A 17778-nucleotide genomic window follows, 5' to 3' on the forward strand; every position below is an offset into this window, starting at 1 on the left:
TTGACAGGATCAACCATTCCTTACCAGACTTGTGACCCCTCCCGTTGATCGGCTGTTTGATACATATATCTCTGACAGGTGGCGGAATGAAAAGGACTTCTCACTCCCTTTAACTATTACAAAGTAGAAACTCGTATCACATTACACCTTTCATAACTATGCTTTTTTGGCCAAGGAACGAGACGGCTGTCAATTGTCGAGGAAAGTATAAATGATGTTGACGACTAACGCTTTTCTCCATAATCTTTTCAAACCTTCATATTCAGAAAATAGACGTAATCAGCAGTCGTACGAAAAAACCCACAAAAATAAACTTACCAAAACATTCTTTTAGAGGCAGAAGCATAAACACTATAACCAAAATAATAATTAACAGATACATATAGAAGCGACTCTCGCTCAACACATAATTCCCATTAAATACTGATATATATTAAATACTGATCGATAATACGATAATCGTTTTCTCCAGAACCCATAAAGAATAATACTAGAAATGACCACGAAAGCTTACTGCACATCGCTCCTCAGAGTCGTGTTCACCTTGACTCTCTTGACAACCCTCACAAAAGGTAGTACAATCCCCGCAGGTTACAATCCATATGACGATTTTCTTTCATCACAGATTGCTTCAACGTCTGATACCACTGATTGTGGTTGTTCCCATAAACATACTACGGACTCTCGACCTGCAAGTACATCAACAGTGATCAGTCCGACTTCTACCCTTATATCTGGAAGCTTCAGCTCTGCTGCTTCTAGCTCTGCTGCTTCCAGTTCTGCTGCTTCGAGTTCTGCAACTTCCAGCTGCACAACGTCTAGCGCTGTAACTTCCCATCAAGTTCAACCGTCTTTCACACAGCCCCAGGCATCTTTCATTCGACCTTCCGGGGAATGGTCTGCAGCAAGTTCTGCCACATCCGTCACTCAAGTCGATCCCCCTTCCGCTGCCTCGTCAAGTGATGGCTTCGCAACAACAACATGTACAACTACGGATACCGCTGGTAACACTTTCTATCCAGATTCGGGCAATACTGTTGGCCTAGGACACAACTCTGCTGAATCAGCTGGATCACAAGATACTCATTTGACTAATGGTATCGGCTCTACCCATAGTGACGTCTCACTTACCAGTCAAATCCCGGCTCCCACGATTTCTTACATCACCACAACGGTATTTCAACCCCAAAGTACTTCCTCTCCCCCATCAGGAAATCCAGGTTCCGGTTCAGGATCAGGTTCAACCTCGACCTCCGGGTCTAGTTTCAGTTCAACGACGTCTGCGGCCACTTCAGAACCTACTGTAGGATATAACCTACGTTTCGGAGAGATGCTGGAAGTATTCAGACTTGATATCAACGATTATAGTAAAACAACGTCAAATTTCACTGGACCCGAGGGCTACGCATATCTTTTCAATGAAGATTATCGTGAAGCCATTTTCAATGTATCTGTTCATGAAGCAGTAATGGCTTACGGACAGACATATATGGGACAAGCAACAAAGTACATGCACGTAAGTGGACAAATCCTCATTGATATACATCTCGATGGTCGACTGGGAAGCTAATAATTCGACGACTTTTTCCACCAGTGCACTGCAGAAGTCACCGCTTCACCTACAACAATGTACTCGATGACGATATTTCCCGATGGTCGACCGTCGCCTACTTCAACTGGTGCAGCTTGCTTGGAATGTACTGATATTGCTTCCACTGATATGAAAACGTAAGTCCCTCCATTGGCCTAGATCCAGCACATCGAAGAAACAGCTTATACTCGATTTCACAGCGCCAGTCAAGCATGATTAGTTTCCTTCGAAATTATCAAGGGGGACTGTTATCAGTAATGTAGTTAGCGTCCAGTATTATTTCTGTAAAGAGATCCCGATATCTTACTAAATTCACATGAACCCGTTGTTTGTTGTTCGGATAAGGATCTTATATAACAATGAAAGGACGGCCATATTGTCACACCGAGAGCGATGATATCCAGAGACAGCATTGTCGTTTTCTTCATTGGAGAACTCAGTTCATAGCTCCTAGATCATTTCCACATTGTTGAAGCATTTCAATCTATCTGTCAATTTGGTTCTCAGTCTTTCTTCTTCTACATTCTTTCTTATCCACTCCAATCTATCTTCTTCAGCTTTCCATAACCCCTCCTCAGAGTATATGTTGATGATCGTATCGTATATCTTATCGTCGGAAACAGGTGTACACATTCTATAGTCCTGCAAAGCTTTTTTCAGAACGTCCAATCTCTTTGTCTTCAATTCTTCCTGCTCTTGGGCTGAATTCAATTCACTCAGGGTGTAATATATATTATACGCTTCGAGTGTTTCTCTTTCGTTCCAGTATGATATATGAGGTAAATCTTCGAATCCCTGGTAATTGTTCAGTATCAAAACCTTCATAGGCCAGTGATAACATAATCTTGTGTTCACGATACTAGTTCCTGCTGTATCCAAATAACCATGATGCGTTCGTGATCCTCCTTCACTGATAGCAGATGAATCTAGAATTACTTTTGTAGGTCGTAAACCCCATCCCAAAGAATGGATTATAAGGTCATCGAGATGTACTGCTGAAACTGAAATCTCCTGATTCCGATCTCGCAAATTCGCTTTCCTGTGACTAGTAGTATCAAGTTTACTGCTTTTCTTTTTATAGTTACTTTTACTTTTGCTTTTGACTTTGGCTTTATTTTGCGATATGGTATAGTTTGAGTGGAATTGAGACTCATTGATAATCTTACATAAAGATCTAACGAATTTCGATCTGATATGAATCGATGATAACGAACGAAAGATTGGTTTATCTGTAAACCAAATTTCTTGCAATAATTGATATATCCTTAATATCCTACTGATCACTATCGCCCCTGCTAGATCCACCAGAACGAGACGTTTGATTAACCCCAATAAGGTGATTTTCCTATGTTCTGATGATAGTGCGAGCAGATCTTGAACACCAGATTCTTCGTTACTCTGGTAATCTTTTGGAAGATGTCCATTTCTGATTTTGATCAATTGTTTTAAGGGGGTATGAATTTTGGTTGATAGTCCATAAGCGAATTGCTCTGCATTGTTCTTATCTAATTCTACAGTCGAGTATAGTATAGGCATCACCCGTCCGTATGTTGCCTTGGAGCATCTGGCGAGTATACAAAGGGTACTGAGAGGCGCTGAAGTGATATAAGATGTTAAGATGTGAGAACGAAGCTCGTCGGGAAGCGGAATTGAGGAACAAGTGAGAACGGGTGATGCCATTGTAGATACGGCTGACTAACACCGTACGCTGTGTTTCAGGCTGGAAAACGTCTAGTTATAATTGGATATAAACTGCTTAACCATATTGGGATGGAATTCCACTTTTGACTCGCTGTGATTTCGGATGGAAGTGCGCGTAAGATCAAAAGTCCCGTCTTCGGAGGCATTTCTCTCTCTCTGTCGCGATCGCCTTTTTGTTCCTCTTCTCATCTCTTATCTTCTTCTTCTTCTTCTTCTTCTTCTTCTACGATTTTGTCATCGCTCCTGCGGATTGTCTAAAGAGTGCCTCTCCACTCGACTTGCTCAGTCGGCGCCCACCGTCAATCATCGTTAGAAATCTTGATGAGAGGTGTTGCGTTCCCGCTAATACATGACCAAGGAGATGTTCAGGGCAATAAGGACCGAGTTCAAGAGGAACAGATAAAACTAAAGCTCAAGCTCAACCTTTCATGCGCTCATCTGTAGTGTATACAGGCTAGCTCAATACCACCATCTGTGAACAAACTACCTGACGTGCTCTGCTATCAGTAGCCGAGGTCGACTTCATAATCATGTCGAAGCCAAAGATCTTCTTCTTTACTAAGTCAGTGCATACCTTCCACTCGGTGAAGCTCAATCATGCTGATGCTATTGCTTTACATCTCCAATACCAACTCCTACTTCTTATCACCTTACTACACCCTCATCCCCTATACATCTTGACATCTGGTCTCACTCACTGCAGTCCCGAATCCGGCCAAGCAAATTGCTTCCTCGCTGTGATATCCGCTATACAGGCTAAACATGGTGAATCGGTAGAGATCCATCTTGGATCATTTGAACAATTGGAGAAACGAAAGCCGGTTGATGTACATTTTCATCGGATCCATGGACAAGGTATGGGTTATAAGGAAGATGGTAGCTCTAAAGGTATGTTTATAGAATCTTCTCCCCAGCAATCCGTCATCCGTCATCCAGCACACTTCAGATACTGGATGTAGGGAAGAAAGGGTGGATCATGTCAAAACCAGTACGCTCAATGTGTGTGAACGCTGAGTCCTGGCTTTGACATACAGATATATCAAAGGCAATGTGTCATCCACCAGGTGTATTAGGTATGCTGAAATGCATTTACTACCTATCAAAAACAACTTGGACTGGTTCGTCTGAAGATTACATATTGGCAACTAAAGATGTATCAAACCTGTTGGATCAAATCCAACCTGACTATATAGTAGTAGATAACGTTTTCAACCTCGTCCGAGATGTCCTCCTGAATACTAAGCGACACAATGGAGATCCATGGGAATACGCAATTCTTTCACCTAATACGTACAAAGATTTTCCAGGTGATAATCCTGATTCAGACATATTAGATCTTCCCGTGTGAGTGAAACCTCTGGTCATCCTATTGATGATAGGAGTATACATATGTGTGCATTGGTATCTATGTATTACTCCTGGCTTACTAAGGGGAATTCATGGTAGGAGCGGTACAGGTTTCCCATATCCACTATCGACCAAAAACCGAATCGTCAGTATAATACTGTCAATCTGTATTGGATTAATGATATACATATTCGATCCACCTACTAGAGAAATACATAAAGCGAGAAAACAATTAGGCTACAAAGGAGCTTTACCGATGTATACATTTTTGAATGGGGAACATACTTTTCTATGTATGTCAAAGGATCAAGCTGATTTACCTAGAATCAAATCAAACTCAAATCCAAAAAAGAATTCAGCCAATCAATGGTTGATAGGTTGTGGGCCCATTCTGATGAATTCGAAACCCGTTAAAGAAGTTGATAATCAATTATCCGAATGGCTGAACAAACGTCCCACGATGTTGATAGTTTTAGGTACTCATTTCAATACCTCACCACACCTAGCTAACGAAATGTTCAATTCGTTGAAGGTGATCATGGCAAAAAGAAAAGATATCCAAGTCCTTTGGAAATTACAACTAGATTCATCATCGCAATCGTCAATGAATCCAGGATCAAGCGCACAAAACAATCTTCGAGACATCCTTGAAGGCCATGCAGAATTAGAAGATAGATTAAAAGTAGTCAATTGGTTAATCCCTGATCCCCTTGCAATACTACAAACTGGGAATGTGATTTGTTTTGTCAATCACGGTGGCAGTAATTCTTATCACGAAGCTTTAGGGTGAGTGGAACGTAATTATCTATGTTCACACTCATCATTTGATATTTCTTGTATGATAGAACTGGAACCCCTCAAGTAATCCTACCAGCTTGGGCCGATTGTTATGACTTTGCTGGTAGATTAAGTTATCTAGGGAACGGTGTGTGCGGGAATACTAAATCAGCGTGAGCTGTTTGTTTCTCCGATTGGGACGATGTTGTCTCCTCCCATCACTGTCCCTCACGTTCCCTCTGCGGTACAAAATTATGGCTAATGTAAATCATACAACTTAGACCGGGTTGGAACCAACTGGAACTGACTAAAGCTATCCTAACCGTGATTGGCGAAACACGCACCTCACCGATCGCAGCACAGATCCGGATGAATGCTAATAAATTACAGGATATCGTCACTGAAAATGGGACTAGACAAGGCAAAGATATAGCTGCTGCTATAATCTGGGAAGAACTTTTGGATGCGGTCGGAGAGAGTTCATAACTAAATGTAATCATGATATTAACACAATCTCGCTATTCGAGGACATGAACATTCATCAATTCTGACTTGTCTCGAATCGAAGTGAACGTGTAATGCTTATTCGTCGATATTACGCTTACCAACAATGAAAAATCTGTGCACAAATACTCAGACCGTTGAAGATGACAAAGGTTACGAATTGCCAGGAAAAACACTGCCCTCGATCGAAGCGAGAAATGAATATTAAACGATGAAGATTAGTGCTACCTAGATATGTATGAAAATTTTAATGAATTATCAACCTTTCAATATGTACATCATCGATTCAAGTACTTTTACGGTGGATTGGCGATTGGCAAATCGAGAACTTGGTTTGTGATTCAAGTCATCTCTCGTCCTTTGTTATTCACCCTGACTGATTTTCTCCTTTGACTTACATGATTATAGTATGTCGTAATCACTCTCTAACGCCATAGGAAGGCCACTCCTTTTTCATCAAGTAAAAAAATACGACATCCATTTGTTCGTGATATCATACACATTCATTGTAACCCTATTTTTACTCGTACTATCACTCATAAGGATACCGGATCCCTTCATCGAAAGATGTTCACGAATTGTTCTGAAGTCACTAATGACGATATTTCAACCCCTTTGCTTCTTATTGACCATTTGGCTCATCGACCAGATTTTGGGAGTCTATTTAGAATTAAATAAAAAAGGTAATGGGAAACGTAGGAACGACAATACAGATCAAAGATAATCACTTCTCCCATCCATCCATTCCCTCATTCACATCTGCTAACTCTCATTCAGTCACATATATAACGATTTCGACGTACAACTTTATTTCTTCAAAAGCTGCTTCTACTACAAACCCCCGGTCACCAGCCTCTCCAGTGCAATGGACAACACTTCCGTATTATTGAAAGCTACAGCCCATCCATTTGTTCCCACTTCCGCTGGGGGATCGACCATTGTTCGCTCTGGTGTTGGTGCAAATGACACATACGAATTCACACTAACAGGCAACGGAACGAAAACAGATCCAATAACAATTACCTGTACCGAACCATCCCACCGACTGTTCACATTGGATACAAAATTTGAACGACAACTGCCTCTATTCGATAATCAAGCTGTTTCCATCTCCAAATCGCTTTACGATCCGAATGAGGATGGCGAAGAGACGCCTGGAACGAAGATAGCCCCACATTTCACGACTCCTCTTAGTGCATATGTCGCAGTTTCCCATGCATTCAGCAGAATCCTCTATCAGTCTCATGATAAAATTCGTAAAGAGCTCGAATCGCCAGTGTCTGAATACTCCCATTCCCAGCCTGAATTACTCATGGCGAAAAGTGTCAAAGAGAACAGTATACGTTCGTTCATGTCTCTAGACGAAAGAACGTTCAACACGAAATTAACTGAAAACAAAACTGCTCACGAAAAATTACTCACGGTTGTCGATAATGCTCATGATAAAAGAAAGTTATCCACTGAAACATGGAAGCCTTATAAAGGTTTCCTCGAAACAGATTACCGATTGCGAGAATTCCGAGATGTATCATGTCATTACACGCAACAAACACGACTCGCTAGAAGACTTGGGTCGGATGCAGAGGTGAAATCGATCTCGCAACAAATGGAAAGATATAAAGGTGACTGTAACAGACGTGCTCTAGTGGAAATTTGGGAGAAGAGCCGTGACCGACTAGCATCTGTCACAGGCGAGGCGTGGGATTACAATAAAGGGCTAGATGCGCTTTTATCTATCCCACAAACATCTATTGAGGGTTCACTTCCAAACGGGATGAGTACAGATACCCAAAGTAGAAGGGCATGCCAAATCACGACTACCGAGAATGTCGCGAGGTTAGGTTTGAACTTCGAGTATGGATCTGAAGACGATGATGATCTTTACATCGAACAATCCTTATCTGAGCCAAGCGCTCATAACAGTAGTAGGGTGACTAGGGCCAGATTCGACGAATCCGGAATCAAGTTTGGAGAACTATGATAAAGCGATTGGCTTCATGAGATTATGCGGAGTATGGGACAATTTCTCCTTTTTGTTATTTTTGCGAAAAAGTGCTTCTTGTGGAAGGCAGTACAGGTTTGTCTGTTTCGCTTCATTCTTCGTTCTCCTTAGCTTCGAGCAATATGATAGCGGTAGTTCATTACTACTCAATGATGGCACAGATAGTTTGTAACATATAATGCAGCTGTGGTATTTGTAGACAGGTTGATGTAACATGCAATCCTTGACCTTTGTCACGGTGGGTCAGTGCCAGCAATTCACACGACAACCAGTGTAGACACGTCGAGACCACCATATGCAGATCCTCTTATAGTGATTGAAAGAAGGGCATGCCTCTTAGTCTTGGAGATTGACACGTTTCAACATGATCAATGATTCCAATACTACGGTAGGGATACTAGAATAATGTAATGTATACACATTGATAACGCGCTTATTGAGATTGGCGTTTACTTGCTACAAACGCAAAAACAACATCACCGACGGCATCCGAGGGCCCATATATACAACTTACTGATTTTAACTTAACATAGATTCAACATTTGAGAAACAGGTTTGACTTGGGTGAGTAGAAGGAGATAAAACTTGTAGAAGGACAAGTGTACTGGGGATACAAACCTATAAAACCTATACTGAAATATTTCTAGATATTGTTGCACTATACAAGACGTCCTTTTTCCTATATACAGCGCTGGTGTGGCAAATTCGAGCAACCCGTGCATGAGCTCATTCGTCATCTGAGAGTCTCCACGAGAACATAAAAGAAAGGAGATGCAACCACTGATGATATCATCATATACATCATTCTCAAGCTTCTTGCCATTTGTACCTTCTCTCATGAAATCATCGGATCCTTTCGACGAAGATAACATTGAGGTGTTTCACAGTCACCGGAGTCGATATTTTTCGGAATCCTTGCTTCTAGGTATGAAAACTTGACTCATCGATAGTATTTTGAGGGTCGGCCCAGATTGCCAGATTCAGATATAAAAGGCGAGACGAAAAGGTAAAACTCTCATGAAAATAAGAGTTTGTAACCTTCTACATTCATTTCCTCATTCAAACTAATTCTCATGCATATATACAGATATCGACTCGATCATATACAAAGTTACCGAATTACCCAGGATATATATCTACCTTCGTACTTTAGCATCTCACTGCTATGTCGACCGAAAACGATATCACGATGAATACAGATGATGCTGCTCCTTCCTCCGCACCCGTTTCTGTTGGAGGCTCAATGATAGCTCGCTCACAATCACGAGACTCTTTCATTTTCACAGCATCGAAGAACCCCACATCGATAACATTCAAACGACCTGTTACGCAACTTTCGTCAGATTCGGATTTAACTAAAGATCTACCTTTATTCGGATGCCCAGTCACGACAATCTACTTGAAACAGGCTGATACAAGTGCAACGCCTGCGCAAGATACATGTACCGACGGGAGCAAGAGGACTGAATACACCGGTGATCGTCATCCATACTTACATGTGTCTGAGAGCGCATGTACAGTACTTGTTGCGAACAAAAGAGTAATTGATAACTTGATCCAAAAGTACAGCTCAGCATCGAAGCAGCTCAGTGCAAAGTCTGCTGAAATCGATGATACTCTATCAAAACTATCCGAGGCCAAAACGATCATCGAAAATAGTATCCGTGACTTCAGGGTATTTGACGATAGGGAGTTTCGTAAAGTTTTGGAGGAAGCCAAGACAAAAACGGAATCGCTCTTACAAGCTACTCGAGTTGCCTATCAGGAGGGGAGACTGTCGACTCGACGAGCTGAGGTATACGAAAACTTTGCCGAGCTTGATGGACAAAGGCGAGAACTTCGAGACAGCTTTGGATATCATCAAGGTCAGAAAATCCTCTGTTGTAGTCTCGGTTTGACTGAGGAGAGCAAATCTCACGCTAAGGAGGCGCGGTATTATAATAATCAGACCAAAAACGTCTCCAAATCCAAACAATGGGAGACAGTCCAGAGGGAACAAGAATTAATTGCAGGCGAAAAATGGGATGACTACAAAGGGTTAGAAAAGTACTTGTCACAAATAGGAAGCTACGTTTATCGAGAGGGAGGATGGCAAGACAACGGAGAGCAAGAGGGGTATTAGGATGACTGATCGTAATGAATGACATATCTCGTATCATCTTATAAGCAGGTTCAATCCGAATTCCGCGGATTGAACATTGTACCTTTTGGTCAGTTTACTTCGTGTAGCTGCTTATGCACGACCGTGACACTTATCTACAGTAGCTCCGCCGACAAAAGGTGCGGATAAATTAGAGGCATAATTGCGATGTCTTCGCGGCTTTGCCACACAGAAAAGCCTCTACTGAGAAATCTGAGGGAAGGAATGCAGCCTCAAATTGGGTTCTGCACACGATGATACGGAAGACGAGAAAGCTAAAGCTGCATTGGCTTGTATGTTGGGTGGCAGGGTAACGAGGGTTTCTTCCAATACCTCTTAAATTAAGTGTGATCGACGATATTAAGGCGACTGAAAGTAGTTCTTGGTTTTCATGTAGAATATTGTAAAGTTTCGGTTTTTTGGGAGTTGGCAATGAGATTCTGTGATATTACCTTATTTAATGATATTCTCTCATTTACAGATATTTTTGGAGTAGCGTCACGTATGCTTAGTATGTAACATGATTGATAGGTGCTCCATAAAACAGGTTGATAGTCAATTCTCTGACCGACTGTTTATTAGAGAAGCCCATATAATATTCGCAGATTTCAGTGTGCATCATGCATGACCTGGCAGATATACGATATGATCCGAAGACCTTCTTTGACTGACACTTTTACAGTAGAGTACGTTGACACGACTAGCCGTCAAGTCATATCCCGCTTGATCTTCTCTTTCAGACTCAGAAGCTTCCTCTTTGCTTTGATAAAGCGAGAAAAACCTCACCGATTATAACGTACTCGTAAGGAGACAGTGTCTGTCCCTTGTTCTCGAATACATCTTTTGTCCTTTTGGGAAGACCAAACTCCCTCGATCTTGATGACATAAGGAGATGTTTTTGACTCATCTCATGGTTTTTCAACCTCTTCATGACGCCTTTCCTTTGACATGCCAAACAATTCTGACCGAGTCGCTGCCACATGAGTCTGCATTACAATCAACCTTCTTAACCTTTGATTACGTTGCACTTTCCTGCAATCGAAAGCCATAAAGGTATTGGCATTTACAGATCAATTATCTTAGGTTATCGCAGCGTTCTTTCAGTGAAATGTTACTCTGACATCATACAAACATCTCTTTCTCTTTTGAGAGAATCAAGATTCTCCTGGTCATGATATTATCACAGGTCTTCAGCCATCCTTTGTCTCTTTTTGCCTCTGAATGAGGTCTTTTGTATCTGCGTATTTCGGATTCAGCAGCTTTAGCTGTGATTTAACAAGGGACTCTTCCAGAATAACATATATAAGGCAGGGAAACGAAGTAAGCTAGAGATACAGATGAATTCCGAGCAGTCTGTTCTCTTTATCCATCCATTCCATCTTCCATACAAATTCATACCAGCCACATATCGGTAATCTTCTTCAAGTAAGCGTCTTCACTTCGCCTAGCTCACCTTCGGATATACTCCATTGCTCTCTAAACTACCTTACCTGTGATCATATACCTACCCGATAAACCCTCAAAATGAACGATCGACCCTCAATCTTCGATGCTGCGTCACTCGGAGAACCAGTCATTGTTCGTTCTCGTACTTCTGACACGTATACGTTCGCGTTGTCTGGCGAAGCAACAGGTAAAACTCCAATAACAGTGACCTGCACCGAACCTGTTGACCTACGATCTTCACTAGATGAAGGCTTTAGACAGCAAGTACCTTTATTTAAGAATTCTACATTCTTCTATTCCAAAAAGCTTCATGATGCGAGCGATTCCGGAAATAAGCCAAGCACATTGAAATCGGCGCCACATTTCACTACTCCTCTCGAGGCATATAGCAGAGTTGCTGAACAGGTCGGACATAACCTCTACAAGTCCTATGACATATTTGATGATGCCATCAAACATCCATCAACAATCCCTCATTACCAACACAGTCAGAATGATTTGCTCAAAGCCAGAGATATTTCAATGAACAACATACGTTCTTTTATATCTTTTGATGAAAAAGAATTCAACGATATATCTAGAGAAAATGAACAGTCCCACGATCGCCTACTAACAGCTGTCGATGCTGCTCATGATAGCGGAGATTTGTCCGATAATTTATGGAAAGCCTACAAAGACTTCGTTCGAGTGGATCATAATACTCGAAAAACCCGGAGTGAAATGTCCCACTACAAGAATCACCAACGGCTTTTCAAGAGAATCGGGTCAGAGCGCGAAAGAGCCTCGATTGGACAAACAGTGCACAGACATGCTGAAATCCACAGGGCCGCTACAGAAGGCACCTGGAGGAACAGTTGGGATGAATTGGCATCTATCACAGGCGAAAAATGGGAATACAATCAAGGATTGCAGGCGCTCTTAGCTATCTTCGGAATTTCCACGGAGGGAACAGAATCATCCACGGCAAATGAACATATTTAGATCTTTGAAGAAGGACAAACTCTTGCGGAAAGTGGGAGATTTTTCATCGTTGGCAATATTTCGTGGTGCTCGCTTTCATTCTTCCATCATTGCAGTCTCGTTACAAACGGATTACTTAGGAACGACAAGTCATTAGTTTGGTATATTTAGATCAGTTAAGTGATATTGATGGGGTGTTATCGGTCGTGTTACGTGTATTATGTTTCTTATAACTTGGCATTCTGGATTACTGCTAGCATTGCGATTGACAGCCATTATTGGTACTGAGGCGTGATGAACGCAACTTGGGTCCCATAATCATACATCATCACATCCCAAGCAAGTTTTTCGAATCTCGTACTAAATCCAAAACATCCAAAGCAGTTCCATTCTCCATCCGACCCAACCCAATCCCTTTCTATATGAATAGATGTATCGATTGAAATGAAAGTCGAAGAAGAAAGTGTTGAGTTTGAGACATAATGAATTTGTTGATTTGTCGAACAAGCTTAGAAAGAGATGGCGGCACCCCTTTGTTTCTTATCACCACCAAGCTCGAAGTGCTTGCATCGTTTAAGAGAAAGTTGGTGCTTGGTCTTACAGGCGGTACATTCGAGTCGGAGGACAACTTTCTTGGTCTATTGGTGGAATCGAATGAGATGAATGATCGAATCGAGAAATTAGGGGAGGCAAGTTCAAAAGAATCAATCAGTACGATATCGGTCAAAGGTCAAAGAGAGCGAAACTGACAGTCTTGGCTTTCTTGTGGAAAACGGGTTTGGTTTGACCACCGTAACCGGATTGCTTTCCTATACGGAGAATGAAATGTCAGCGTGTGTAGCGAGAGGAACTACCATATTGCCTTGGTCGAAACTTGTTCATTGGATCTATCATCTGACAGAAAACTGCCTTGTATTCCAGTTCCTTATTCCTCATCTCTCTCCACGATCGGTCAAAATAAGAAGAATTACTCACGGTCATATCGTCGTTTTCCTTGAGCAGCAAGAGAGTCCTTACCCTTCTTGTATTGGGTTACCTTGTGAGGGGTGTGCTTCTTGCAGGTTTTACCCTTGCAGTCTATAAATGAGATGGTCAATTAGTGACGGCTCAAGAAGTAGATGCCTATACATTTTGGTGAAGATTGACTTACAGGTTCGACGAGTCCTGTTCACAGAAAAGTTCTACTTGTTAGCATCTCTATCAAAACATCCGCCATTCTCTTTGTCTTCGTCTCTGTCCCCCTCGACATCTAACTGCACTCCTCAATCTTATACTACTCTAGATCGATCACAACAATATGAGATATCGCATACGTACTTGGGGCTATAGGGAGAGAACACTTGTCAGCATGCTATCCCATCTTGCGTCGACATATGGTGATTTCACTCACATGTTGACCCTAATGACACGAGCAAGGGAAGAAAGCAAATCGCATCATCAGCATCCTTCCGTTTCGGTCTGATGTTCATCCTACATCCACATGTATCCTTCTTGTTCACTCACATTTTGCCGGTTTTTTGTCGATGTTGATGGTTGAAGAAAGGACGATGATGAGCTGTTTCAAGGATGTTGAAAATGACAGAGGACGAGCAGGCAAAGCAATACAGTGGAACAGAGTGCTACGGTGAGAGCGTGACTGTATGGTGTACGGTGTGCAAAGTGGCGGAGGTAAGCGTTTTTTTTGGGTGATATATGTTTTACAAGAGGGAAAATAATCGAAACTCCGCGAAACTCCGATGGATAAGTGGCACTTTTGGGATTATTTTTAAATGAATTTATCCCGATGTTCAGTCATGGTGCTATGGTGGGAATCACCACTCACCAACTGCTACAGTGGACAACTTCACCAGGTGCTGCACAATCCGCCATCCACTCTACCATCTCTTCCAATAAACCCTTCAACTGTTGAAACATCAGATTTACTTCTCCTTTTCAACCTTCAAGTCTCTCTGACATCTTATCCTAAAAAAGCGAGTAAGTCAACGTCAATCTGAGTAGTGATGGAGATCAGAGCTGGGAAGAAAAGCAGATGTCATGTTGGATGCTGTCGATCGTCGATGTCAAAGCTGATTCAGTTTGTTGCTCTTAATAGATCGCTTCCCCTTACCCTTTCTACATAACCAAAAGAAAGATTAGTCAAGATGTCATTCGCTCCCCTTGAGGCCCATCAACAATTCCAGGTTAGTGCTCTTCATTGGAATCTAGAGAAAGGGAGAGAACGGGATTAGGTGGATAGCCTATTATGAGATTGGATAGATATGAAGGAAGGAACGGACATTCAAGGGAAAAGCATAGATATCACAGTATTAGATCTTGGAAGAGGCATGCGAACGATGGAGGATACATTTGGAGATATAGGATTCATCATGCTGATCTTTGTTTCTTTCGATCATATAGCACATTCTTCGTCTTTTGAACACCAACGTCGCCGGTCAAGGTAAGATCATGTACGCTCTTACCGAGATCAAAGGTGTTGGTCGACGATACGCAAACTTGGTCTGCAAGAAGGCCGATGTCGATCTTGCCAAGCGGTTAGTCTACTTCTTCTCTTCTCACATGTCATTAGACGAATACGAATACGGAGATGGCAAGGGACGGACTATGTTTGGGGGACTGGATGCTGTCTCAAAGAAGTCGTGTGATCATTTCGATATCATCGATTTGATGTACAACATTTTCTTGTCATACATCATCAGTGTCCTCGCAACCCATACCCGTTCTCCCTTCTCCATGGCTGTATTGTGGATCTGAGGCTGATTGTACGACATTGTAAACAGAGCTGGTGAACTTAACTCCGATGAACTTGAACGAATCGTCACCATCATGCAAAACCCCGCTCAATTCAAGATCCCCAACTGGTTCTTGAACAGACAACGAGATATCGTTGACGGCAAAAACTCCCACATTGTCTCCAACGTCATCGACCAAAGACTTCGAGAAGATCTTGAACGATTGAAGAAGATCAGATCCCACAGAGGTCTCAGACACCACTGGGGTCTTAGAGTTAGAGGTCAACACACCAAGACCACCGGTCGACGAGTCGGAAAGACCGTCGTTGGTAAGAAGAAGTAATCTACTCGTCTAGTAATATACGGAGGAGGGATTATATTCAACTTAGGTTTGGGGTTAAGGGTGAAAATCGCTTTGCATATACCTATTCAATATCTTTGGAATGCAATCATTTTCGTTTCTACCTGAATACCATTATTTGTGTACTCACCTCCCGGGATCATTACTTACCTAATGTCAACAACAGCATGAGTATTCTCTATCCTCGTGCTATTTTGTGCTACGGCGAGGTGATGTACAAGCCACTGAAGCAGGCTTAAATTGGGCTGTAGCCAACCTCAGTGATCACAACGAGACCCATCAACAGTGACCTCACACAGTACAAGGATCCGCTACTAAATATTGTATTGAAAATCATACGAGTTCCTGACCTATATTTGGAAGACTAGTCAGCGTTTGATCCGGCCGACATTCTTAAAAAGGTCGTTTTACTTCTTTTGAGGAAACACGAAAGCTTCGATGGATCCTTTCTCCGTAGTTCTCCTGCAATACATCATCACGAAGGACTGTGCTTAGCCTCTCACGAACCTGAAAGCTAGAATGTTGATGGAAACAAAGAAAACAAGATTCTGACACTTCCTTGTATGAAACGGTTTGGATATTATCGCCGGACAGACAGTAATGATCGCGTCATCCTGTTATTGTGAACTCAGAAGGCTTCACTCCCTTTCATCTTGGAGGACTTTCTATGAAGCTCTCGCCTGCGCAACATAAGCCCTTGTGAGGTATATCATTCTACGAACTCAAGGATCGAGTCTTGTTTATTTACCTCGTTTTCATCTATTTCGGTCGCTCTACTACAGTAGTTTACACATATATCTATTTATTCCATTACAATTAAGAAAGATGAACTCGCCATTCGAATTTCCTAGCATATTTAGCCCGGATGACCGGGGAAATCTTCACTCTGAACCACATGTGGATATCGCAGATCAAGAGGACCGCACAAGCGAATCCCATTACTCTCATGGAGAATATGCTCTTCATGGAGGATTGAACGACGGTAAGTTAATCGCCACTGCGAATTTCGCATGTACTTGTCAGGAATCTACGCTAGATGCTGACTGCATTGTTTGGTCTTGGAACAAGTTGAAAAGCGCAAAGCAACAGGTCGCAAGAGAAAGGGAAAGAAGAAGAAGCCCACCGTGTGGGATGAATGGTATAAGGATGATTTTCGCACAGTTCATTTTGGTCCGCAAGGAAAATCCATCGCCTCAAGTCGCACCACTTCAGACAGAAAAAACGCAGCTCCTCCACCAGTTCGCAATTCTGCATCGGATAACTACTACAATGACCAGTCAGGGGAGTGCGGATCGCACTCATTACAACTTCAATATCCCAAAGCTGTGCCATGGTCATCTACCGAAAATCGTCAAAGTACAGTAAGAACAGCTGATCGCAAGACAATTGACGAATGCCCTACAGCTGCATCTCCCAATCCGATAACTGCTCTCCTTGATGTGGCACATCCAGCTGGACACCGTGCCAGTCTCAATACGACGATGCCTACAACCTTTCAAGGCTCCCAAGCTAATGCTCCACATTCAACAGCACTCATGGACCAGCAGATTGCTCAACCACAACAACAACAACAACAAGGATATAGATCTCACAATATTATTCCTTCTAGTGCATCTCGATCACAGCCTATTCAAGGCAGGTTCAGCAATCCATACGTACACCTTGGTACAATGCCCGATCCAAAATCGAGAAATGACCAAACGCCCAATCAGTACCACACCAGCACTCATGGTAACACCATCCCTTCTGAAAATAGTATTTATGGCATTACGGATCCATCATATCGAAAGTTCGACAACCCTAGCTTTGGCCAACGCTCAGGTCCAACTGCTGACTATCCCAAAGACAATCCATCTGCTCAATCTTTGTCACCGTATGCGCAATATTCCCGAACGGAGACTTTCAACCAGAATCGATCGTGTGAAGCGTCATTCCCCCATCAGACCCATGACGGCCGATCTCAAAGTCCTTCTCGCTCACAGCTAACCAGCAATATCCACTGCGATGCGACTTTCAAGTATTATAGAGTCGATCAAGGCACTGGGCAGAGGACAATTGTCGGGTCTATGACCATGACCGGTCTGGATGGCGATACTGCACAAGAGTGCGAGACCAAGCTTCAACACTCGTTACATGGAACGTAAGGAGATAAGCACATTGTGATTGTGTTTAGTACTCATCTATTTGTCAGAAGTTCTTCGCACAGTGACTGGGTTCCGA

General features: G+C 42.4%; 8 protein-coding genes across 8 annotated transcripts; 7 read left to right on the plus strand and 1 right to left on the minus strand.

Moving 5' to 3' along the window:
* Positions 1–496: 496 nt before the first annotated feature.
* On the plus strand, positions 497–1807 carry IL334_001440 (uncharacterized protein; the record flags this gene model as incomplete). Its single annotated transcript, XM_062933197.1, has 3 exons — positions 497–1516; positions 1595–1728; positions 1792–1807. 3 exons carry the CDS (start codon positions 497–499, stop codon positions 1805–1807), a joined length of 1170 nt encoding a protein of 389 aa, XP_062789248.1.
* Positions 1808–2041: 234 nt separating this feature from the next.
* IL334_001441 (uncharacterized protein) lies at positions 2042–3271 on the minus strand (the record flags this gene model as incomplete). The annotated part of the gene is made up of 1 exon (XM_062933198.1): positions 2042–3271. One exon carries the CDS (start codon positions 3269–3271, stop codon positions 2042–2044), a length of 1230 nt encoding a protein of 409 aa, XP_062789249.1.
* Positions 3272–3822: 551 nt separating this feature from the next.
* Positions 3823–5902, plus strand: IL334_001442 (uncharacterized protein; the record flags this gene model as incomplete). The annotated part of the gene is made up of 6 exons (XM_062933199.1): positions 3823–3854; positions 3996–4180; positions 4327–4636; positions 4739–5425; positions 5485–5589; positions 5698–5902. The coding sequence occupies 6 exons, from the start codon at positions 3823–3825 to the stop codon at positions 5900–5902; spliced, it is 1524 nt and encodes a 507-aa protein (XP_062789250.1).
* Positions 5903–6785: 883 nt separating this feature from the next.
* Positions 6786–7901, plus strand: IL334_001443 (uncharacterized protein; the record flags this gene model as incomplete). Its single annotated transcript, XM_062933200.1, has 1 exon — positions 6786–7901. The coding sequence occupies one exon, from the start codon at positions 6786–6788 to the stop codon at positions 7899–7901; it is 1116 nt and encodes a 371-aa protein (XP_062789251.1).
* Positions 7902–9087: 1186 nt separating this feature from the next.
* Positions 9088–10044, plus strand: IL334_001444 (uncharacterized protein; the record flags this gene model as incomplete). The annotated part of the gene is made up of 1 exon (XM_062933201.1): positions 9088–10044. One exon carries the CDS (start codon positions 9088–9090, stop codon positions 10042–10044), a length of 957 nt encoding a protein of 318 aa, XP_062789252.1.
* A 1542-nt stretch (positions 10045–11586) lies between these two features.
* On the plus strand, positions 11587–12489 carry IL334_001445 (uncharacterized protein; the record flags this gene model as incomplete). The annotated part of the gene is made up of 1 exon (XM_062933202.1): positions 11587–12489. The coding sequence occupies one exon, from the start codon at positions 11587–11589 to the stop codon at positions 12487–12489; it is 903 nt and encodes a 300-aa protein (XP_062789253.1).
* A 2120-nt stretch (positions 12490–14609) lies between these two features.
* Positions 14610–15540, plus strand: IL334_001446 (40S ribosomal protein S18; the record flags this gene model as incomplete). The annotated part of the gene is made up of 3 exons (XM_062933203.1): positions 14610–14648; positions 14866–14999; positions 15246–15540. The coding sequence occupies 3 exons, from the start codon at positions 14610–14612 to the stop codon at positions 15538–15540; spliced, it is 468 nt and encodes a 155-aa protein (XP_062789254.1).
* A 1499-nt stretch (positions 15541–17039) lies between these two features.
* On the plus strand, positions 17040–17702 carry IL334_001447 (uncharacterized protein; the record flags this gene model as incomplete). The annotated part of the gene is made up of 1 exon (XM_062933204.1): positions 17040–17702. The coding sequence occupies one exon, from the start codon at positions 17040–17042 to the stop codon at positions 17700–17702; it is 663 nt and encodes a 220-aa protein (XP_062789255.1).
* Positions 17703–17778: the final 76 nt, after the last annotated feature.

The sequence above is a fragment of the Kwoniella shivajii genome, chromosome 2 (genome assembly GCF_035658355.1).
Source record: "Kwoniella shivajii chromosome 2, complete sequence".
Lineage (NCBI taxonomy): Eukaryota > Fungi > Basidiomycota > Tremellomycetes > Tremellales > Cryptococcaceae > Kwoniella > Kwoniella shivajii.